The sequence below is a fragment of the Zingiber officinale genome, chromosome 3A, assembly GCF_018446385.1.
Source record: "Zingiber officinale cultivar Zhangliang chromosome 3A, Zo_v1.1, whole genome shotgun sequence".
Lineage (NCBI taxonomy): Eukaryota > Viridiplantae > Streptophyta > Magnoliopsida > Zingiberales > Zingiberaceae > Zingiber > Zingiber officinale.
In genome coordinates this window covers 133,602,062-133,619,107 of record NC_055990.1, presented here as the reverse complement: position 1 = coordinate 133,619,107, position 17,046 = coordinate 133,602,062, and the positions used below count along the sequence as shown (strand labels likewise).

General features: G+C 36.6%; 1 protein-coding gene across 1 annotated transcript; it reads right to left on the bottom strand.

Annotated features, from left to right (window-relative positions):
- Nucleotides 1–278: 278 nt before the first annotated feature.
- LOC122054047 (transcription factor bHLH18-like) lies at nt 279–2,986 on the bottom strand. Its single transcript, XM_042615891.1, has 5 exons — nt 2,858–2,986; nt 2,485–2,554; nt 1,885–2,391; nt 913–1,299; nt 279–797 (listed from the first exon to the last, which is right to left on the bottom strand). Exons 2-5 carry the CDS (start codon nt 2,518–2,520, stop codon nt 732–734), a joined length of 996 nt encoding a protein of 331 aa, XP_042471825.1. The 5' UTR covers nt 2,521–2,554; nt 2,858–2,986; the 3' UTR covers nt 279–731.
- Nucleotides 2,987–17,046: the final 14,060 nt, after the last annotated feature.

Genomic DNA, 17,046 nt, shown 5'->3' with positions numbered 1-17,046 from the left:
CTAAACTGGCAACACCATCTAAGTGCGTCACCCAAGATCGTGCAGGAGGCGCGAGGCAATATATATATATACTATCCCACAATTATTGTACATAGCATATTGTAGACTAAAATTAATGGTCATTGACACAATTTAGCTAGAAAGTAGACTTATGCACAATAATATATATGTTTCATTATTGTCTCTCACACATATTGAACAATTGTGAAGAAAGTGCATGCATGATCATGTCGAGTACATATTAGACAATCAAAGACACAGATCATTTATGCTAAAGCACAAAGAGTTCATATATAATTCTTTAGAAGATTGCAATCTCCGGTTGGTAAGTACTACTCAACACTTTATGAACAAAAAATACGAGTGAAGTTGATCAAACTTGATCATGGACGCTATGCAGAATCTTCAGCCAACCTGTTGTGATCTATTTAACAAATGAAGAAATAACAAGTGGTCATGCTGTTGGGAGCCAGAAAGCTAGTCAGCCTTGTTGGATTATAAAATGGGAGTTGCTGAGCTTCACATGAAACACCTGCACCATCTGTTGTGCAAAAAGTGCAATTGCTTGATGAGAGATGATTACACAAGGTTGGTGAAGAAAAACCCTAGAATTTATATTGCTGAAGGAAAAGAGAAACAGTAGTTTTCCCCTCAAAATCAGAAATGGTATAAGATTAGATGACATCATATGGCCCTCTTTATAATTAGCTTCTTAACATATATTTTATGGCCTACACCAAAGCAGATTTCAGCTTCCTCACAATGTCCTTCACTGTCATTGAGAACTCCACATCCATCTGTACACCAAAAATGAATGCATCACTATATTTTAAGCTTATGATTCAATTGAGAATTAGGTTTTGATATTTTGATGATAAGTCTCCATTGTTTGAACATAATTTTTTGGCTTACTTGCGCTGTCACTGTTATATTGATGGAGGAGCCAAGAAAGGGCATTGCATTGTTGTTGGTTATGATGAGGTTCATGTTCTCGATCTCCGATAAGACCTTGACGAGAACACCTTTGCGGTTCTCACAATGGATTCTTACGAGCACCGTCTTCCTCGAGACCTTCACTTCGATCTCGGGGAAAGGTTGAAGTTGCGACGACCGTGGTTTGTCACCGTTGTTCTCATCCGATGATGAACCTTCATCGTCGTTGATAGAGACGTGAGACTTCTTGACGAAGACCACAGACTCGATGGTCCTCTCCATGTTTTGTTCTTCTAGGGTTTTCACTTTTTCTTGGAGGTCCTTCACATAGCGCACTGCATCTCCAAGAACGGAAGCTTTATCTGCCTAAAAAATGGAAATTGTTGTATGCAATGAATTCAAATGAAACCACGTATAGTACAATAAAACAAATTAAAATACAAGAATTTGTATGCAGGCCATATACAATAGATCAGATTGTCCTTTACATGAACTGGAATGCATATTACGTGTGATAATTATATACATATAATTTTAAAACATTTGTTGACAAGCCAAAGAACATCTAAATTGACCATTCTTTTGGTCTAAATACAAAGAACAATAAATTTTGCTCAACTAATAACTTGGTTTACTAGGATGGAAATATAGGAAGGGTAGGAAGAGGAAGAGAAAACATAGTTCACTTATATATAATCCAACATTAATTATGTTTCATGTCAATAATTACTCAAGGAGTGATGAGGAACAAATTAATACCCATAATTTAAATATTTAAGGATGTATTATAGAAGCTAATACAATTGCCTTCATTGGATTAGAAAGGATCAAAGAAATTCCGATTAATTGATGCTTCAAAGTTTGTAGGATGCCACTTAACAAATTAAACAATAGGATGAAGTATATATGATAAAGAAACAAAAAAAAAAAAAAACACATATATGTGCCTACCTTTTTAAGGCCAGGGATCAATGCAGAGAGTGCAATGAACTTCTGGTTCAGCTTCTCGCGCCGATTCCTCTCCGCAATGATATGCTCTTGCGCTTGCGACAGCGTGGTGGTGGTCGTCATCCCTCGTTGGATAGGTAGTTCACGCTTCTGCTCCTCCTTCGGCCTCGCAAAAGCAACATGTTTAGTTGGATTACTAGGCAGCAAGTCAAGTGGCCTTAGCCCTGATGATGAGCAAGAGCCATGATCAAGCTCCATCTGATTATTATTGCTCAAGTTAAAGTTCCAGCTGATGGTCTCCTGAGCTTTAGTCCCTGATCCATAATGATCTGATGAGTGACCCACAATATCATGCAAAGACTGAGGCGAGTTCTGGCCATCACATGCCATTCCCACTGCAGCTGCTCCAGCTGCTCCTGCTACCTGCTGATTAATATTTATATTATCTTGTCTATTGTTGTTGCTTGATGCAATTTCCCACTGCTGTATAAACCCTGAATCACTAATTTCCTGCAATATTGTTTTATTTCTTTGAGAACAAGAACAATTTGCATAAGGAAAAAATGAAAAAGGACTGCATGCCCCTTTTATTACAATACTTACACTATCTGAGAACCAATTGTTCCAGGGAGTCTCCATTATATTCCTTCTTTTCTTTCGGTTTACTTGAGAACTGAAAGATCAGAGCTTGGCAAAACACTATGAGCAATCGATTAGAATAAGCGCAGAGAAATTAAAGATATCATCTTAATTGGTTTCTGCAAAACCCTCAACAGATGATAATTCTGAAAGAAAGGGAAGAATTGACCTGAGAGAAACTGGACTCGCATATGCTCTCCTCAAAAGAGAGAACAAGTCCTTTTAGTTTTGCAGCTCGATTAATCCTCAAGAGTTTATAGAGCTCTCTCTTTATATATAGAACAAATTTCATAATAAGCTAGAAAATTTTAAAAGTAGTAGAACTATATATACTCACCTCTAGCAATTTGTTCTCGTTCTTCCCAAATTTGGTGATTTTCGCATCATCTCTTCATCGAGAAGAAGTATATGCTCTCTCTCTCTCTCTCTCTCTGGGATGTGAAACCAGGAGGTCTTCACATTACTGCTCAACTGGAGGGGCAGGCTTCTAGATTCCTTGTATATATTATATACAAAGGATCTTCACTTTGCTCCTTGTAATATAGCTTTTTAAGTTATTGCATGCCTAAGTTTCTCTAATCTTCCTTAATTCTAATATATTAATTTCATGTATGTGTCAACGAACCATCTTCCAAGCCATCCAAATTGTTTAATAGAACGTAACTTACCCCTCAGGCTTAATATATTCTTAGATCCCTTACCTGCAGAAGGGATCAGCTAAAAAAAGAAAAGATTAATAGAACTAAAATTGGAACTCCGTCCATTCCATGGACGAAATGATAAAAAGTCAAAACTTGAAATTAATTTGCATTGTGTGTGCGTATTTTTTTTATTTTTAGTGTGTGTAAATTTGCACTGTGTGTGTGTAAATGATTAATGTTATAGGTAGCATTTTGACCCATAAATGGAATAAACTTTGGTGGTCAAGAACCCGACCGACATTTTTATTCATGCGTGCGCAAGGCTAAATATTTTATAATTTCCCCCCATGATTTGATTAAAATCATATGCAACAATGATTGTGGTTTAGTAGAAAGAATAATTAATATTAATGTGGTGCGAGATAGGATATGTGTCAGGTTAGGTGGGATGCGCAGTGGTGATTTTTATACATCGAATAGTTTAATGAGGAAATAGATTTGCGTAATATTTGGTGAGGGTCTGTTGGTGTTGTCTAATAATTATGCATGTCTCGTGTTAGAGGAGGAAATAGAATAGACAAAATTCCGATGAACGACGCCTCAGATTTTTGTTTTTTTTTTGTTCTTTTTCTTTTACTCATCTGGCACCTCATAATTTTAATTATTCAAAAGGCACCTTATCCTTTATATAAATTTTCTCATTCGCTTACAAAAGTAATAACCTCCTTTGATTTACATTGGTTATTGGAGCTCTTGTAGTCAGTATTAGGGCTGCAAATTGAGTCGGTTCAAATTCATAGTATTTTGTTCGATTATTTAAAAATCATAAATATACTTAAATTAAATTCCTAATAACTCGAATTTAAATTATTTTAAAATACAACGAATTAAGATTTAAAACCATTTAAACCGAACTCAAGCGAAAATTACTTCAAATTAAATTCCAATATCACATATATTTTCAAATATTATTCGATTGATTTACCTCCCAATCAAATATTATTTGATTGGGACCGCAGCCTGCTTCTTCACGTACTTGAGGGCTTGCATCGACGACACATGCCTGCCTTGGTTAGGAGGTCTCTGCCCCCACATGGTCTTGGTGTCATCGCCACTATGGGGATTGATGGTGTATAGCTAGTACCCAACGAAAGTGGTAATCAGCTCAGTCTCGTTTTGATAATTTAGAATATTATAAGTGTGGTTGTTGTGTCTTACAAATATCAGATATTGTATGTTTAAATGCTATATATGATATATTTGAATACATATATAACTTGTATTCTCTCAATAATTTAACTTTAATGACTTTCAATATTGCATCCCATTTAGTAACAATTAAAATAAGGGCGGGCCTTAGAAGCGTTGCTATAGAATTCTATAGCCCCTCGTATTTTATATGCATGGTTAAAAGTCATACTGAGTTATCAATTAAAGTCAAGATGGGTTAAATTTAACCTAAAGGGAATCAGACTTAGATAGATGAGATAATGGGTTTGATCGAACCTACTCAGCACACTCAACCCAATAATAGAATTTGCTTAAAGATAAAACAACTACTAAGACTCAACTTTAGTTGCCGACATCATTCATGTTTTAGCATCAGATCCTGACATTCTACATGCCTCAGTCGCAATTACCAACATCGGCTCTATCTCGACCTCAGTTATCAACATCATCCATTTCTTAACCTCCGATACTGACATTATCCATGCCTTAGTTTTAGTCGCCAATAACACTCTTGTCTCGGACTCGGATCCTAACATCATCTATGTCTTAGTCTCAGATCATGGCATCCTCCCTCGGCTTCAGTTGTCGACATCCCCCACGCCTCAGTTTCAGATCCCGACATCATCCCTCGGCCTTAGTCGCTGACCTCTTCCACACCTTAGTATCAGATCCTGACATCGTACCTAGCTTAGCCTCAGTATCCAACATCATCCCGGCCTCAGCCTTAGTCGCCAATACCATCCCAAACTCGGCCTCAAATGTTGATACTATCCCGAACTTACTCCTAGCCATCGACTTTGTCTAGGACTCGACCTTAGATCCCAGCATCCTCCTTGTCTCGACCTCAATCGTCGACTTTGTCTATCCTCAATGCCACTCAACATCAACCTCATTACTCCATCCTTAGATCAGGCTCACACCCTACGTTGAATCATTGAAAACGTGTAGGGCGCATGTGGATAAGTAATCAACATAATTGCCTCAATAATGAAACCATTTTATTTAGGAGATACGGACAACAATTATATATGAATATTCCAAAACATGTGGCATCAAGTGAATGGAGAAGTGGTTATGTGATTATCAGATATAGTCTTTTGGTTTACCTACATTAAACACATGGTGTTTGGTGAATGTAGAGGCAACTAACGAGTGGATTTGATCCCTTCATTGGCTCATACAAGGATAATGAAGGAGAATGCAGCGTCTAACGTAGAGATGCTCTTCTGACAGCTATAGAAACATTAGAGAAGGTAAGTGGAAAGGATTTTAGACTCTCTTCAGCTCCACTGAGCTCCCTCTTTCTTTTCCTTCTTCTTACTCTATTTTCATACTTCAAGCAAACCCTAACTTGAGTGTCAAAGTGGTCTGTCGAGATCCCTCCCTGGCACCATTCTAACTCTTTGTTGAAGTGTGTTTCAGGTTCTCATCCTCTTCACTAACAATCTCTAGAGATCACGCACGTCAGCCCTTTCATTGATTGGTAGTTTGACCATCCATGGTATTTGATCAAAATAAAATGGCGTCTTCTGTGGGAAGTCTAAGACAAGATGTTGCGACAGTTAACACTAAAAAAACTACTAACAATCATGACACCATTGGAGAGTGAAGCCACGACGAGGCAGTGGCCATGGCACAAGAAGACATTAAACAACTAGTTTTTAAGGTGATACAAGAAATACTGTGACAACACACACTTCTGCAACCACCACTAGTGGGAACCTCTCCTCCCTTAGTGGGTGCGCCCCTCCTCTGAGTGAGATGCCACCACCCTGTGGTGTTTTCCTGGTAATAGTCTCAATCAACAAGGGTGCATCCCTCCCAATAGAAAATTTGCATGCGTTATGAGGGAGGGAGACTCCTCCTTGCTACTGTAAAGGAAAAGTGTCAACCTTCAATGAGGGAAGTGTCCAAGGAATGCCATTCTCTAGAAAAGTCCTTGAACAAGAATTGCCTCATCATTTTCGGTAGCCGTAATTAGGCAAATACACAAGGTCATCGGACCTAGAAGATCATCTATTTTGCTTCGAGATGTTGGTACTGTTAGAGTGTATACTAAAAGTGTAGCTTTTTGTAAACATTTATTTTGAAATAAAGAATCATATTGATCAAATGTCTACATTTATATGCTAAGTGTAGTTGTTCAATTAATTTATATTATAGATAACATGGTGTGTAGTGTCACATACAGAAGATCATGTTATCAATTTCTTATAAATTATAAACAGTAGCTCACGACTAAGATGAAAAGGAACAAACCATTGGAATAGTCATAGTGCAATTTGGTATTAGTTTATTTTAACTATAAAATTATACTAGTACACTATGAGTGTATTGAGCAGAACCATTTAAGGTAAGTTCTTTTTATACTGACTGCATAAAAGAACAAGACCTTTGCTATTATGGAAGTGTGTACTCTTAATCGTGATATAATAACAAGCACATATACTCAATATTCATTTCTTTAATTTATCAAAGGGTGTGATTTAGTTCGATAAATCAATGTAACACCCCAAATTTCATGATTTGGAGTCCTAAAAGACCTTATTAAAATCTAGAAATGCTTTAAAAAAATTCTAGAGATTTTTAGGAATTTATAGAATATTTTTATGTAATTTTTGGAGGTCGTTTAGTATTTTTACTAAACGAAAGAAGTTTCGACAAAAAAATGTCTAAACTGAGGCTTGAACCGGCAACCCCTGACCCGAGCAAAACCCGACTAACCAACTGGGCTAGCAGTTATTACTTGATCAAATAAGGGTCGAATTGTATTTAAGTAATAAATAGTTAATATCAGAATAAAAGGAGAATAAAAGGCTCGGCTGGGGATTTGAACCTGCGGCCTTTGGCTCGGTCAAAACCCGGCTGACCAAGTGATCTAGCCACCGGTTCTGTTTAGAAAAGGTAGGAAATTTTATTTAAGGAAGCTAATGGAATTCGGGAATTTAAAAGAGAAACTTAAGGCTTAATTTTTCCGTGACCTAAACCTAATCCTTTTCCCTCCTCCCGATTTCGTCTGCGTGCGGCGCTTCTGCTCGGGCGACAGCGAAGAAGGAGCTGGGTTTTGGTCTCCGGCAGCCGGCCTAGGATCAAAGCCGAGAGTTTTCTACACCATTGTGATCCTCTCGTCGAGGAGAGCTTGTGGGCACGAGGAGGAACCGGGAACTCAAGTATCTCGAAAACCCTAGAGCTGCCTTTCTCCTTCGGTAGTAAGCTCAAGAACAGCAAGGTAAGTTGCTCACTCACCTGCGGTAAGAGTAGTTCTGGGATTTTCTGCCTTGTCGCTGTGAATTGAGGTTTCGGATTTAGTTTTCTTCAAGCTTTGATGTTAGCAATTCAGCGTTTGATTTGGGGTTTCCTGTTTGTTACCCTAATTGGTATGTTCGATTTACACACGAGCCCTACAAGTTTCAGAATTTAGCTAGGGTTTTTGGTTTGGAAAGATCTGATGTTCTTCAGAAGCTTCCCTGCGGTATTGAGTGGATCAATTCATTTATGTTCAGAATTAGGATTTGTTGGAGGTTAAGAGTAGCATGCTTGCTTGATTTCTTTCTTCTGATGTCGATTTTAGCATCCCAGTTGTAGCATTTCAATGTTACTGATATATGTGTAATCAGTATTTGCTTTGGTTGCTTGTGGTTTGCAATAGAGTAATTCGGGTTCAAGTTGGCTTCTTGTGTGGATTCCTTTCTCTTTAGATGACTTTACCACTTTAGATGGTTCTGTTTTTGGGATAGGCTGCAGGTTGTGTGTTTTCCGGTTGTACATGCAGTTTTTAGATCCATTGATAGTGTAGTTTAGTATTTCAATTTAGAAATTTCTTTGTTAAATCTGAGTATGAAATAGTTTAGTTCTTTTGAGCAAGTAGTCTTTATTTCATTTGTCACAGTGATGAGTAGTTTCGGATTCCTTTATTTACTGCCATGAATTGAAGTTTATGTTGTTGGTTTTCATTGCCATCTGATGAAGCATGATTTGGAGAATTAGGGTTGCTTACAAAAGGGTTAAGCTGTGAATTTGATATATATGTTTGTTTGAATAGCTATGTATAGCATTTTGCTTCCCTTATATTACTTTCTTGCCGTGGAACTATAGACAACTCCCACCAGTAGGCATGAGCATGAGCAGATCTATTCAAGTGAGCATTTATATTCATTCAAGTAGAAGTAGGCATGAACAGATACATTCAAGTGTGCATTTATATATTCATTCCGTTACTTTGCTATTTAGATTTAGTAAATAACATGAACATGTGCAGATTTAGATTTCTAGTTCCTTTGCTATTGGAATAACATGAGCAGATTTCTAGTTTCTTATGTTATTAGATGTGCATGAGTAGCCTTCCTTATAAAACAATCAATTTCTAGTTTCTTTAGAGCTTAATATGCAGAATTGTATTAGCTTAATATGCAGCATTTTAGTGTGCATATTTCTATAAGTATAGTATGCAGATTTTAATATGCAGAATTTTATTAGCATAGTAGGCAGATTTTGCGTTAAGCATTTCAAAGTTAGAATTTTCTTAAACATTTCAGTTTCTTTTTAAAGAAGTATTCTTTTAGAAGTATTAACAAGTATAAGAAAGATAAAGAAAAGAAAGAAAAAGGCCAAGGCCTTAAGTAAATCCCAAAGTCAAGACTTTAGGGATTTTGGCACACAAGGTGCTAAAGAAAATGCCGAGGCATTATATAGAAGTATTAAAAGATAACGAGTATTTTACTTTCATCAGTGACACTGTGTCGGACTCTCAGTTGTTCTTGGGTTGGGCTCCCATAGTCGTCCCTAGGTTTAGATAACCTAGTAGTAACGGCTCGGCCGACGGTCGACGACCATAGGGTCGCCAAATGGGCCGCCAAATGGGTCGGGTCGTTACAAAAGTAAAAGCACAGTTGCCGGGCCTAAGAGAAGTTGATTATTATTTTTAAGTATTATAAGTATAAGTTTTTGAACAAGTAAAACAAATTTTACATAAACATAAAGTATAAAAAAAAAATTAAGTTTAGAACAAATGAAATAAGTTTCATATAGTTCTAAAAATCAGTAAGTTTAGTTCTTTATTCTACCATGTTTATCTAGTGGATGAGTAGTTTTCATGTTTAACTATTAGATGAGTAGCATGATTAGCCATTAGAATTACATGAGTAAATTCCTTAGTTTTTCTTCGCTATTAGTTTGACATGAGCAGTTATGTTTATGCTTATTTCTTTTTAGAGCATATAGTTTCTAGTTCTTTTCGTATACATGCACATTCGTGATTTTGTGAGTTAGATAGCACTTACTAAGCAAATTTTGCTTATAGATTGCACTTCCTCTTACTGCAAATACAGAAAAGGAAAAGATATAGAAAGGAAGGCGACAAGGAGGTGTTCGAAGGATGTGTGATGTCAGGACTATGGAAGCCTTGGGACTAGGAAAGAAGTTTTAATTTTAGTTTCCGCATTTTAGTTATTGTAAACATTTGAGTTGTATTTTAAGTTCATGTCATTTGAGATTATTCTGTTTAGATTGCATGTAGGATGAGTTCAGTTTAGTAAGTAGATATTTGTGTGTTTGATACTTATTTAACTGCGTGGTTGATTGATATGTATTTCAACCGCTTGTGGCTGAGTATATATTGCATGTATTGTTGAATATGGTCACCGGTACAGGAGAGACTCTGCCGAAATTTTTTGATAGGGTTTCCATGTGATTTTTAATCATACCGGTTAAGTAGAGTTAGTAGTTAAGTAATGGTCATCCTTAGAGAGTAGTAGTAGTAAGAAGGGTGGTCGTTACAATCAATAGGCCCGATAAGTTGGGAAATTGTATTATTTATAGTGTGTGTTGTTGATTATAGAATAAAACTGTGTCCTAGTAATCTAGGTTGATGATGCCCCCAAGAGGAGTTCATAAGGATTGTCATGTAAACCCTGCAGGTGGATTTAGTCCGACATGACGATGAAGTTGAGTGGTACTACTCTTGGAGCTAGATATTAATTAAGTGAGTTGTCAGTAACTTATTTAATTAGTGAACATTCTATATCTTAAACACAGGGAGATTAACACACTCATGATAAGAAGGAGCTCATATAGTAATATGAGATTGGTGCGTTAGTTCAATAAGCACTCTTTAGTGGTATGAGTTATTATTGATGAACTCGAGTTGGGTGTTCGGGGCGAACACGGGAAGCTCAAGTTTATCAGGAGACTAAAATCAATTCCTCCCTCGGTCCCTACTGTAGCCTCTTATTTATAAAGTGTTATACCCACCCATACTCACCTTCTTATCCACCTTAAGGTGGTCAGCCAAGCCCAGCTTGGAGCCCAAGATAGGGCCGACCAAACCAAGGTGAGTTGGTGGCCGGCCCTAGCTTGAACCCAAGCTTAGGTGGCCGACAAAAATAAATTAAAAAGGATTTTATTTTTTAAAATCTTTCTTATGTGGAAGCCATGGTTTTAAAAGAGAGTTTAAAATTTAAATCTTTCCTTTTATAGTTTTCTTCAAAAGATTAAGAGAAAGATTTGATATCTTTCCTTATTTGTAGTTAAAAGGAAGATTTTAATTTTTTGATAAAACTTTCCTTTTTTTTGTAACCATTCTCATGATTTTAAAAGAGAGTTTTAAAATTTAAAATTTTCCTTTTATAGTTTCTACAAAAGATTAAGAAAAGATTTGATATCTTTCCTTATTTGTAGATTGAAAGGAAAATTTTAATTTTAGAGAAAACTTTCCTTTTTGTAAATCATCCACATGTTTTAATAGAGAAATTTTAATTTATAAAAGTTTCCTTTTATGACCAACCATGAAAGGAATTTTTAAAAGAGAAATTTTTATTTAAAAATTTTTAGAAACAAATTAGAAAGTTTTAATTTTGTGTTTATAACTTTCCTTCCTTAGAGGATTAGATATGGCCGGCCACATTAATAGAGAAACAGATTTTTAATTAGTTAAATTTTCCTTTTCAATGGCAAGAAAAATAAGGAAGTTTTTATTAAAACTTTCTTTGTTTGCCAAGACCAAGGAATATAAAAGAGAGGGTAGAGGTGCCTCACCTCATAAAGAATATACATCTAGTATTCCTCTCTTTTCTTCCTTGGTGTGGCCGACCCTCTTTCTTCCCCTCTCTTCTTCTTCTTGTGGCCAGACCTCATCTTCTCTTGGAGTTCTTGTGGTGGCCGGATCTTGCTTAGAGAAGGAGAGAAAGGAGGCTTTGTTTCTAGCATCCCTTGGAGCTTGGTGGTGGTGGCCAAACCTCATCTTCTCTTGGAGTTCTTGTGGTGGCCGAAACTTGCTTAGAGAAGAAGGAAGCTTGGGTGGATTCTCATCTCGGTAGATCGTCGTCCACACGACATTTGAGATAAGAAGAGGAATACGATAGAAGATCGTGTGGTCTATAAGCTATAAAAGGTATAACTATTTATTAGTTTCTGCATCATAGCTAGTTCATCCTTTTATTTAGATCTTGAAATACCAAACGTAAGAGGCTAATGAATCTAGGTTATCGAATTTATGTTTTTGATTTTGTGTTTCTTTTGTTTTTTGAACTTGTGATTCGATTATTCTTTTTGGTTAAACCTAGGGTTACTATAAGGAAATTAAATATTAAATTTCGTTGAAAGGCTTTGTCTAGGAAATGGTGGATGCTCTCATACCCAAGAAGGCCTAGTGCCTTGCTATATTTAACCTGGAAGCCGATCTCTGAAATTAATATTTAATTGAATTTGTAACATGGGTGGATTTGGATCAATAATATTAAGCATCATTTGCGATCCAAGTCTAAACTACTAAGAACAGATAAGTTGAATTTGGAATCAATAATATTAAGTTCTATTTGCGATTCCAAATTTAATTTCTAAAGAACACAATAGGTTGTTAGGAATGGTTCAGGACTTGTACAAAATTTTTGTTCAAGGGAACCAGTACGATATTTCTGTTGAATCGAGAAGCGCTAAAGGGGGGGGGGTGAATAGCGCTCGTGGCTATTTCGTTCGATTTAAAACGTATAGAGTAGATAAACGCAGCGGAAAAGAAAAGAACAAACGCTAACTCAAGTTGGTTACTTGGTTCAGAGCCTGTGGTGACTCCTACTTGAAGGCCCGCGATCGTTGATCGCTTCCGGTGGCCAACAACTATAAGCTCGAAAGGTGTTATAAATTACGTACAATAAAAGCTGTTAAATTTACAAATAACAAAAGGAAATAGCAGATTCAGAGATTCGGGTTGTTGGCTTTGAGTTGTAGCTTTGTCGGGTCGTTTCTTGAGCAGCTCATTGCACAAAGATAGCTTAGAAAGTTGTGTTCTTGTTGCTGTCTCGAGACCCCCTTTTATGCACTGCTGGAGGCGCCTCCAACACCATCCAGGGTGCCTCCAACACGCCGAGTCAGCCGCGTGGATCAGTGTTGAAAAGTTCGTCTCTTATCTTGCTTGAGGCGCCTCTATGACCACTCTAAGGTGCCTCCAAGCCCTGGTCCAAGGCGCCTCCAAGCTCTGGTCCAAGGTGCCTCTAGCTCCTCTTCGCAGCCAGCTCACACTTTGCACCCGAGGCGCCTCTAAGCTCCATGAAGGCGCCTCAGACACTGTTCATCCGAGGTGTGACTTGCTCCTTTGTTCCTGCAAAATGTGTTAGTCCCAAACACATACTCTGCAAAACAATGTTAGCACATAATAGTCAAAAATAAAATATTGACAGTCTCTAGACTGTTCGGGTCTAACTTCAGATTTCCAACCGGAAACCCTAGGTCGACCTGACGCCTACTGTTCCCTCTACGGGGAACGCGTCCTCACCTACTCCACTCAGGAGATTTACCTGATGCCAACACGATCCTCCAGATCGACTGGACTTGTACTTGGCGCTCGATGCTTCCGGACTTTCTGCTGGACACCCGCTCCCCGACCCGTCCAGTCTTCCACCTGGTTCACGATACTAGGATTTTCCACCTAGGGTTACCACCCCCTAGTGTTGGTTGGTCCTAGGAAGATCGTACTGGTTCCAATGGACAAAAATTTTGTACAAGTGTCGAACCTCTCCTAACAACCTATTGTGTTCTTTATAAATTAAATTCAGAATCGTAAACGGAACTTAAGATTATTGATTCCAAATTTAACTTATCTGTTTTTAGAGGTTTAGACATGGATCGCAAATGATACTTAACATTATAGATCCAAATCTACCTATGTTATAAATTTAATTAAATATTTATTTCAGAAATCGGCTCCTAGGTCAAACATGGCGAGACACTAGGCCTTCTTGGGTATGGGAACATCCACCACTGCCTCGACAAAGCCTCTTAACGAAATTCAATATTTAATTTCCTTATATAACTCTAGGTTTAACTAAAAGGAACAATCAAATCACAAGATTGAAAACAAAGAAACATAAATTCGAAACAAATCCGAAAATCTAGAATCTCTAGCTTCTTGTGTTTGGAATTCATACAAAGAAAAACTAGTATGATGCGGAAAACAATTACTAGTTATACCTTTCTTTGTAAGCAATAACCTCTTGATCTTCTACCATATTCCTCTTCTTATCTCGGGCGTTGTGTGGGCAACGATCTACCGAGATGAGATCCACCCATGCCCTTCTTCTTCCTTCTTGCAAGTTTTGGCCACCACCACCAAGCTCCAAGGGATGCTAGAAACAAAGCCTCCTTTCTCTCCTTCTTCTCCAAGCAAGATCCGGCCACCACCACCAAGCTACAAGGGATGATGCCGCCGACCACCAAAAAGAAGAGAAGAGGAGAAGCAAAGGAACTATGGCCGGCCGCCACCAAGGAAGAGAGGAGAGGAAAATAGAATAGAGTTATCTCTCATGAAGGCACCTCTCTCTCTCTTTTATATTCCTTGGTCTTTAAAAATAAGAAAATTTAAATAAAAACTTCCTTAATTTCTTTGCCATGAAAAGGAAAATTTAATTGATAAAAATAATTTCCTTTTCTTAAATCAACATAGCCGGCCACCTCATAGCTCCAAGGAAGGAAAGTTTTAATAACACAAGAATTAAAACTTCCTAATTTGTTTTCGAAAATTTTTAAAATAAAAAATTTCTCTATTAATTTTTCCCTTCATGGTTGGTTATAAAAGGAAATTTTATAAATTAAAATATCCCTATTAAAACATGTGGATGATTTCCAAAAAGGAAAGTTTTCTCTAAAATTAAAATCTTCCTTTTAATCTATAAATAAGGAAAGATATCAAATCTTTTCTTAATCTTTTGTAGAAACTTATAAAAAGAAATATTTAATTTTAAAACTCTCTTTTTAAATCATAAACATGGTTACAAAAAAGGAAAGTTTTATCAAAATTTAAAATATTCCTTTTAACTACAAATAAGGAAAGATATCAAATCTTTCACTTAATCTTTTGTAGAAAGCTATAAAAGGAATGATTTAACTTTTAAATTCTCTTTTTTAAAACCATGATATCCACATAAGAAAAGATTTTAAAATAAAATCCTTTTAATTTAATTAGGGTTGGCCACAACAAGCTTGGGCTCCAAGCTATGGCTGGTCCCCTCAACTTGGCTCAACCCTTGGCTTAGCCGGCCCAAGCTTAGACTCCAAGCTTGCTTGGTCGACCACCTAAGGGTGGGTAGGAAGTGGGTATGCAGTGGGTATAATTCTCTATATGCAAGAGGCTACGATAGGGACCGAGAGGAGGAATTGGTTTTAGTCTCTCGACGAAATTGAGCTTCCCGTGTTCGCCCCGAACACCCAACTTAATTTCATCAATAATAATTCATACCACTAAAGAATTATTATTGAACTACCGCACCAATCCCAAATTACATTTTGGGCTCCTTCTTATTATGAGTGTGTTAGTCTCCCTGTGTTTAAGATGTCGAATGTCCACTAAATAAATGAGTTATTGACAACTCTCTTTAATTAATATCGTAGTCCAAAAGTAGTACCACTCAACCTTATTGTCATGTCGGACTAAGTCCACCTGCAGGGTTTAACATGACAATCCTTATGAACTCCTCTTGGGGGCATTATCAACCTAGATTACTAGGGCACAGTTTCCTTCTATAATCAACAATACACACTATAAGTAATATCATTTCCCAACTTATCGAGCTTTTTGATTTATCGAGCTAAATCTCACCCTTTGATAAGTTAAAGAAATGAATACTAAAAATATATGTGTTTATTATTTATTAGGATTAAGAGCACACACTTTCATAATAACTAAGGTCTTGTTTTTTTATTAAGTCAACACAAAAAGAACTTACCTTAAATAGCCCTGCTCAATACACTCAGAGTGTATTAGTGTAATTTTATAGTTAAGATAAACTAATACCAAATTACACTACGAGTATTCCAATGGTTTGTTCCTATCCATCTTAGTCGTGAGATACTATTTATAATTTATAAAGAGCTGATAACATGATCTTCTGTGTGTGACACCATACATTATGTTATCTACAATATAAATTAATTGAACAACTACACTTAGCATATAAATGTAGACATTTTTGACCAATGTGATTCTTTATTTCTAAATAAATGTTTACAAAAGCTAGGCTTTTAGTATACACTCTAATAATCTCCCACTTATACTAAAAGACTAAGCTGCCATACATCTGATTCTCATCCCCACCACATGCCGATCAAAAACTTTTGCTGGAAGGGCCTTACTGAAAGGATCTGTCAGGCTATCTGCTGATGCAATCTTGGCGACAACAATTTTTCCTCGCTTGACGATGTCTTGTATCAGGTGGTACTTGCGCTCTATATGTTTACTCGCCTTATGGGCTCGTGGTTCCTTCGAGTTTACAACTGCACCGCTATTATCACAATAAATTGTGATGATTTGGGCATACCAGGAATCACATCTAAGTCCATTAGGAAGTTCCTAAGCCATATAGCTTCTTTGGCTGCCTCAGAGGCTGCCACATACTCAGCTTCCATGGTTGAGTCTGAAACGCATTTCTACTTAACACTCCTCCATGCAATGACTCCACCTCCTAAAGTAAACACGTAACCTGATGTAGACTTACTATTGTCCCTATCTGATTGGAAGTTTGAATTCGTGTAACCCACAGGGAGCATATCATCTACTTGGTAAACTAGCATATAATCTCTAGTCCTTCTCAGGTACTTTAATATATGCTTTACAGCAGTCCAATATCATTGTCTAAGGTTACTTTGATATCTGCTAACCATGCCCACGACTAAACAGATATCCGGTATCATGCACAGCATTGCATACATTAGGCTTCCCACAGCCGAAGCATAAGGAACTGTCTTCATGTCCTCTATCTCCTTTGATGTCTTCGGAGACATTTCTTTAGATAAAGCTACTCCATGCCGAACACTACAAGAAAACAGGCCTTCAAAAACGGATTTTTAAAACGGAATTAAAATCTGTTTTAAATTTTAGTAAATCAAAAATGAATTTAATACGGAATTACTAATCTATTACATTTAAATAAAATATAATATATAAAAAAATATTTGAGACGGAATTTAAAACAAACTCAAAACGAATTTATAAAATAAATATTTATAAACAAAAATAAATACAGATTCGATACAGAATTTAATACGTAATTTTATTTGTTAATAAATCCGTTTATAAATTTCTAAACAGAAATAAATTCTGTTTTTAATTTATATAAATTATAAAGAAATGTATTAAATTATTATTATTTTATTTATTTTATTTTTACAAAAC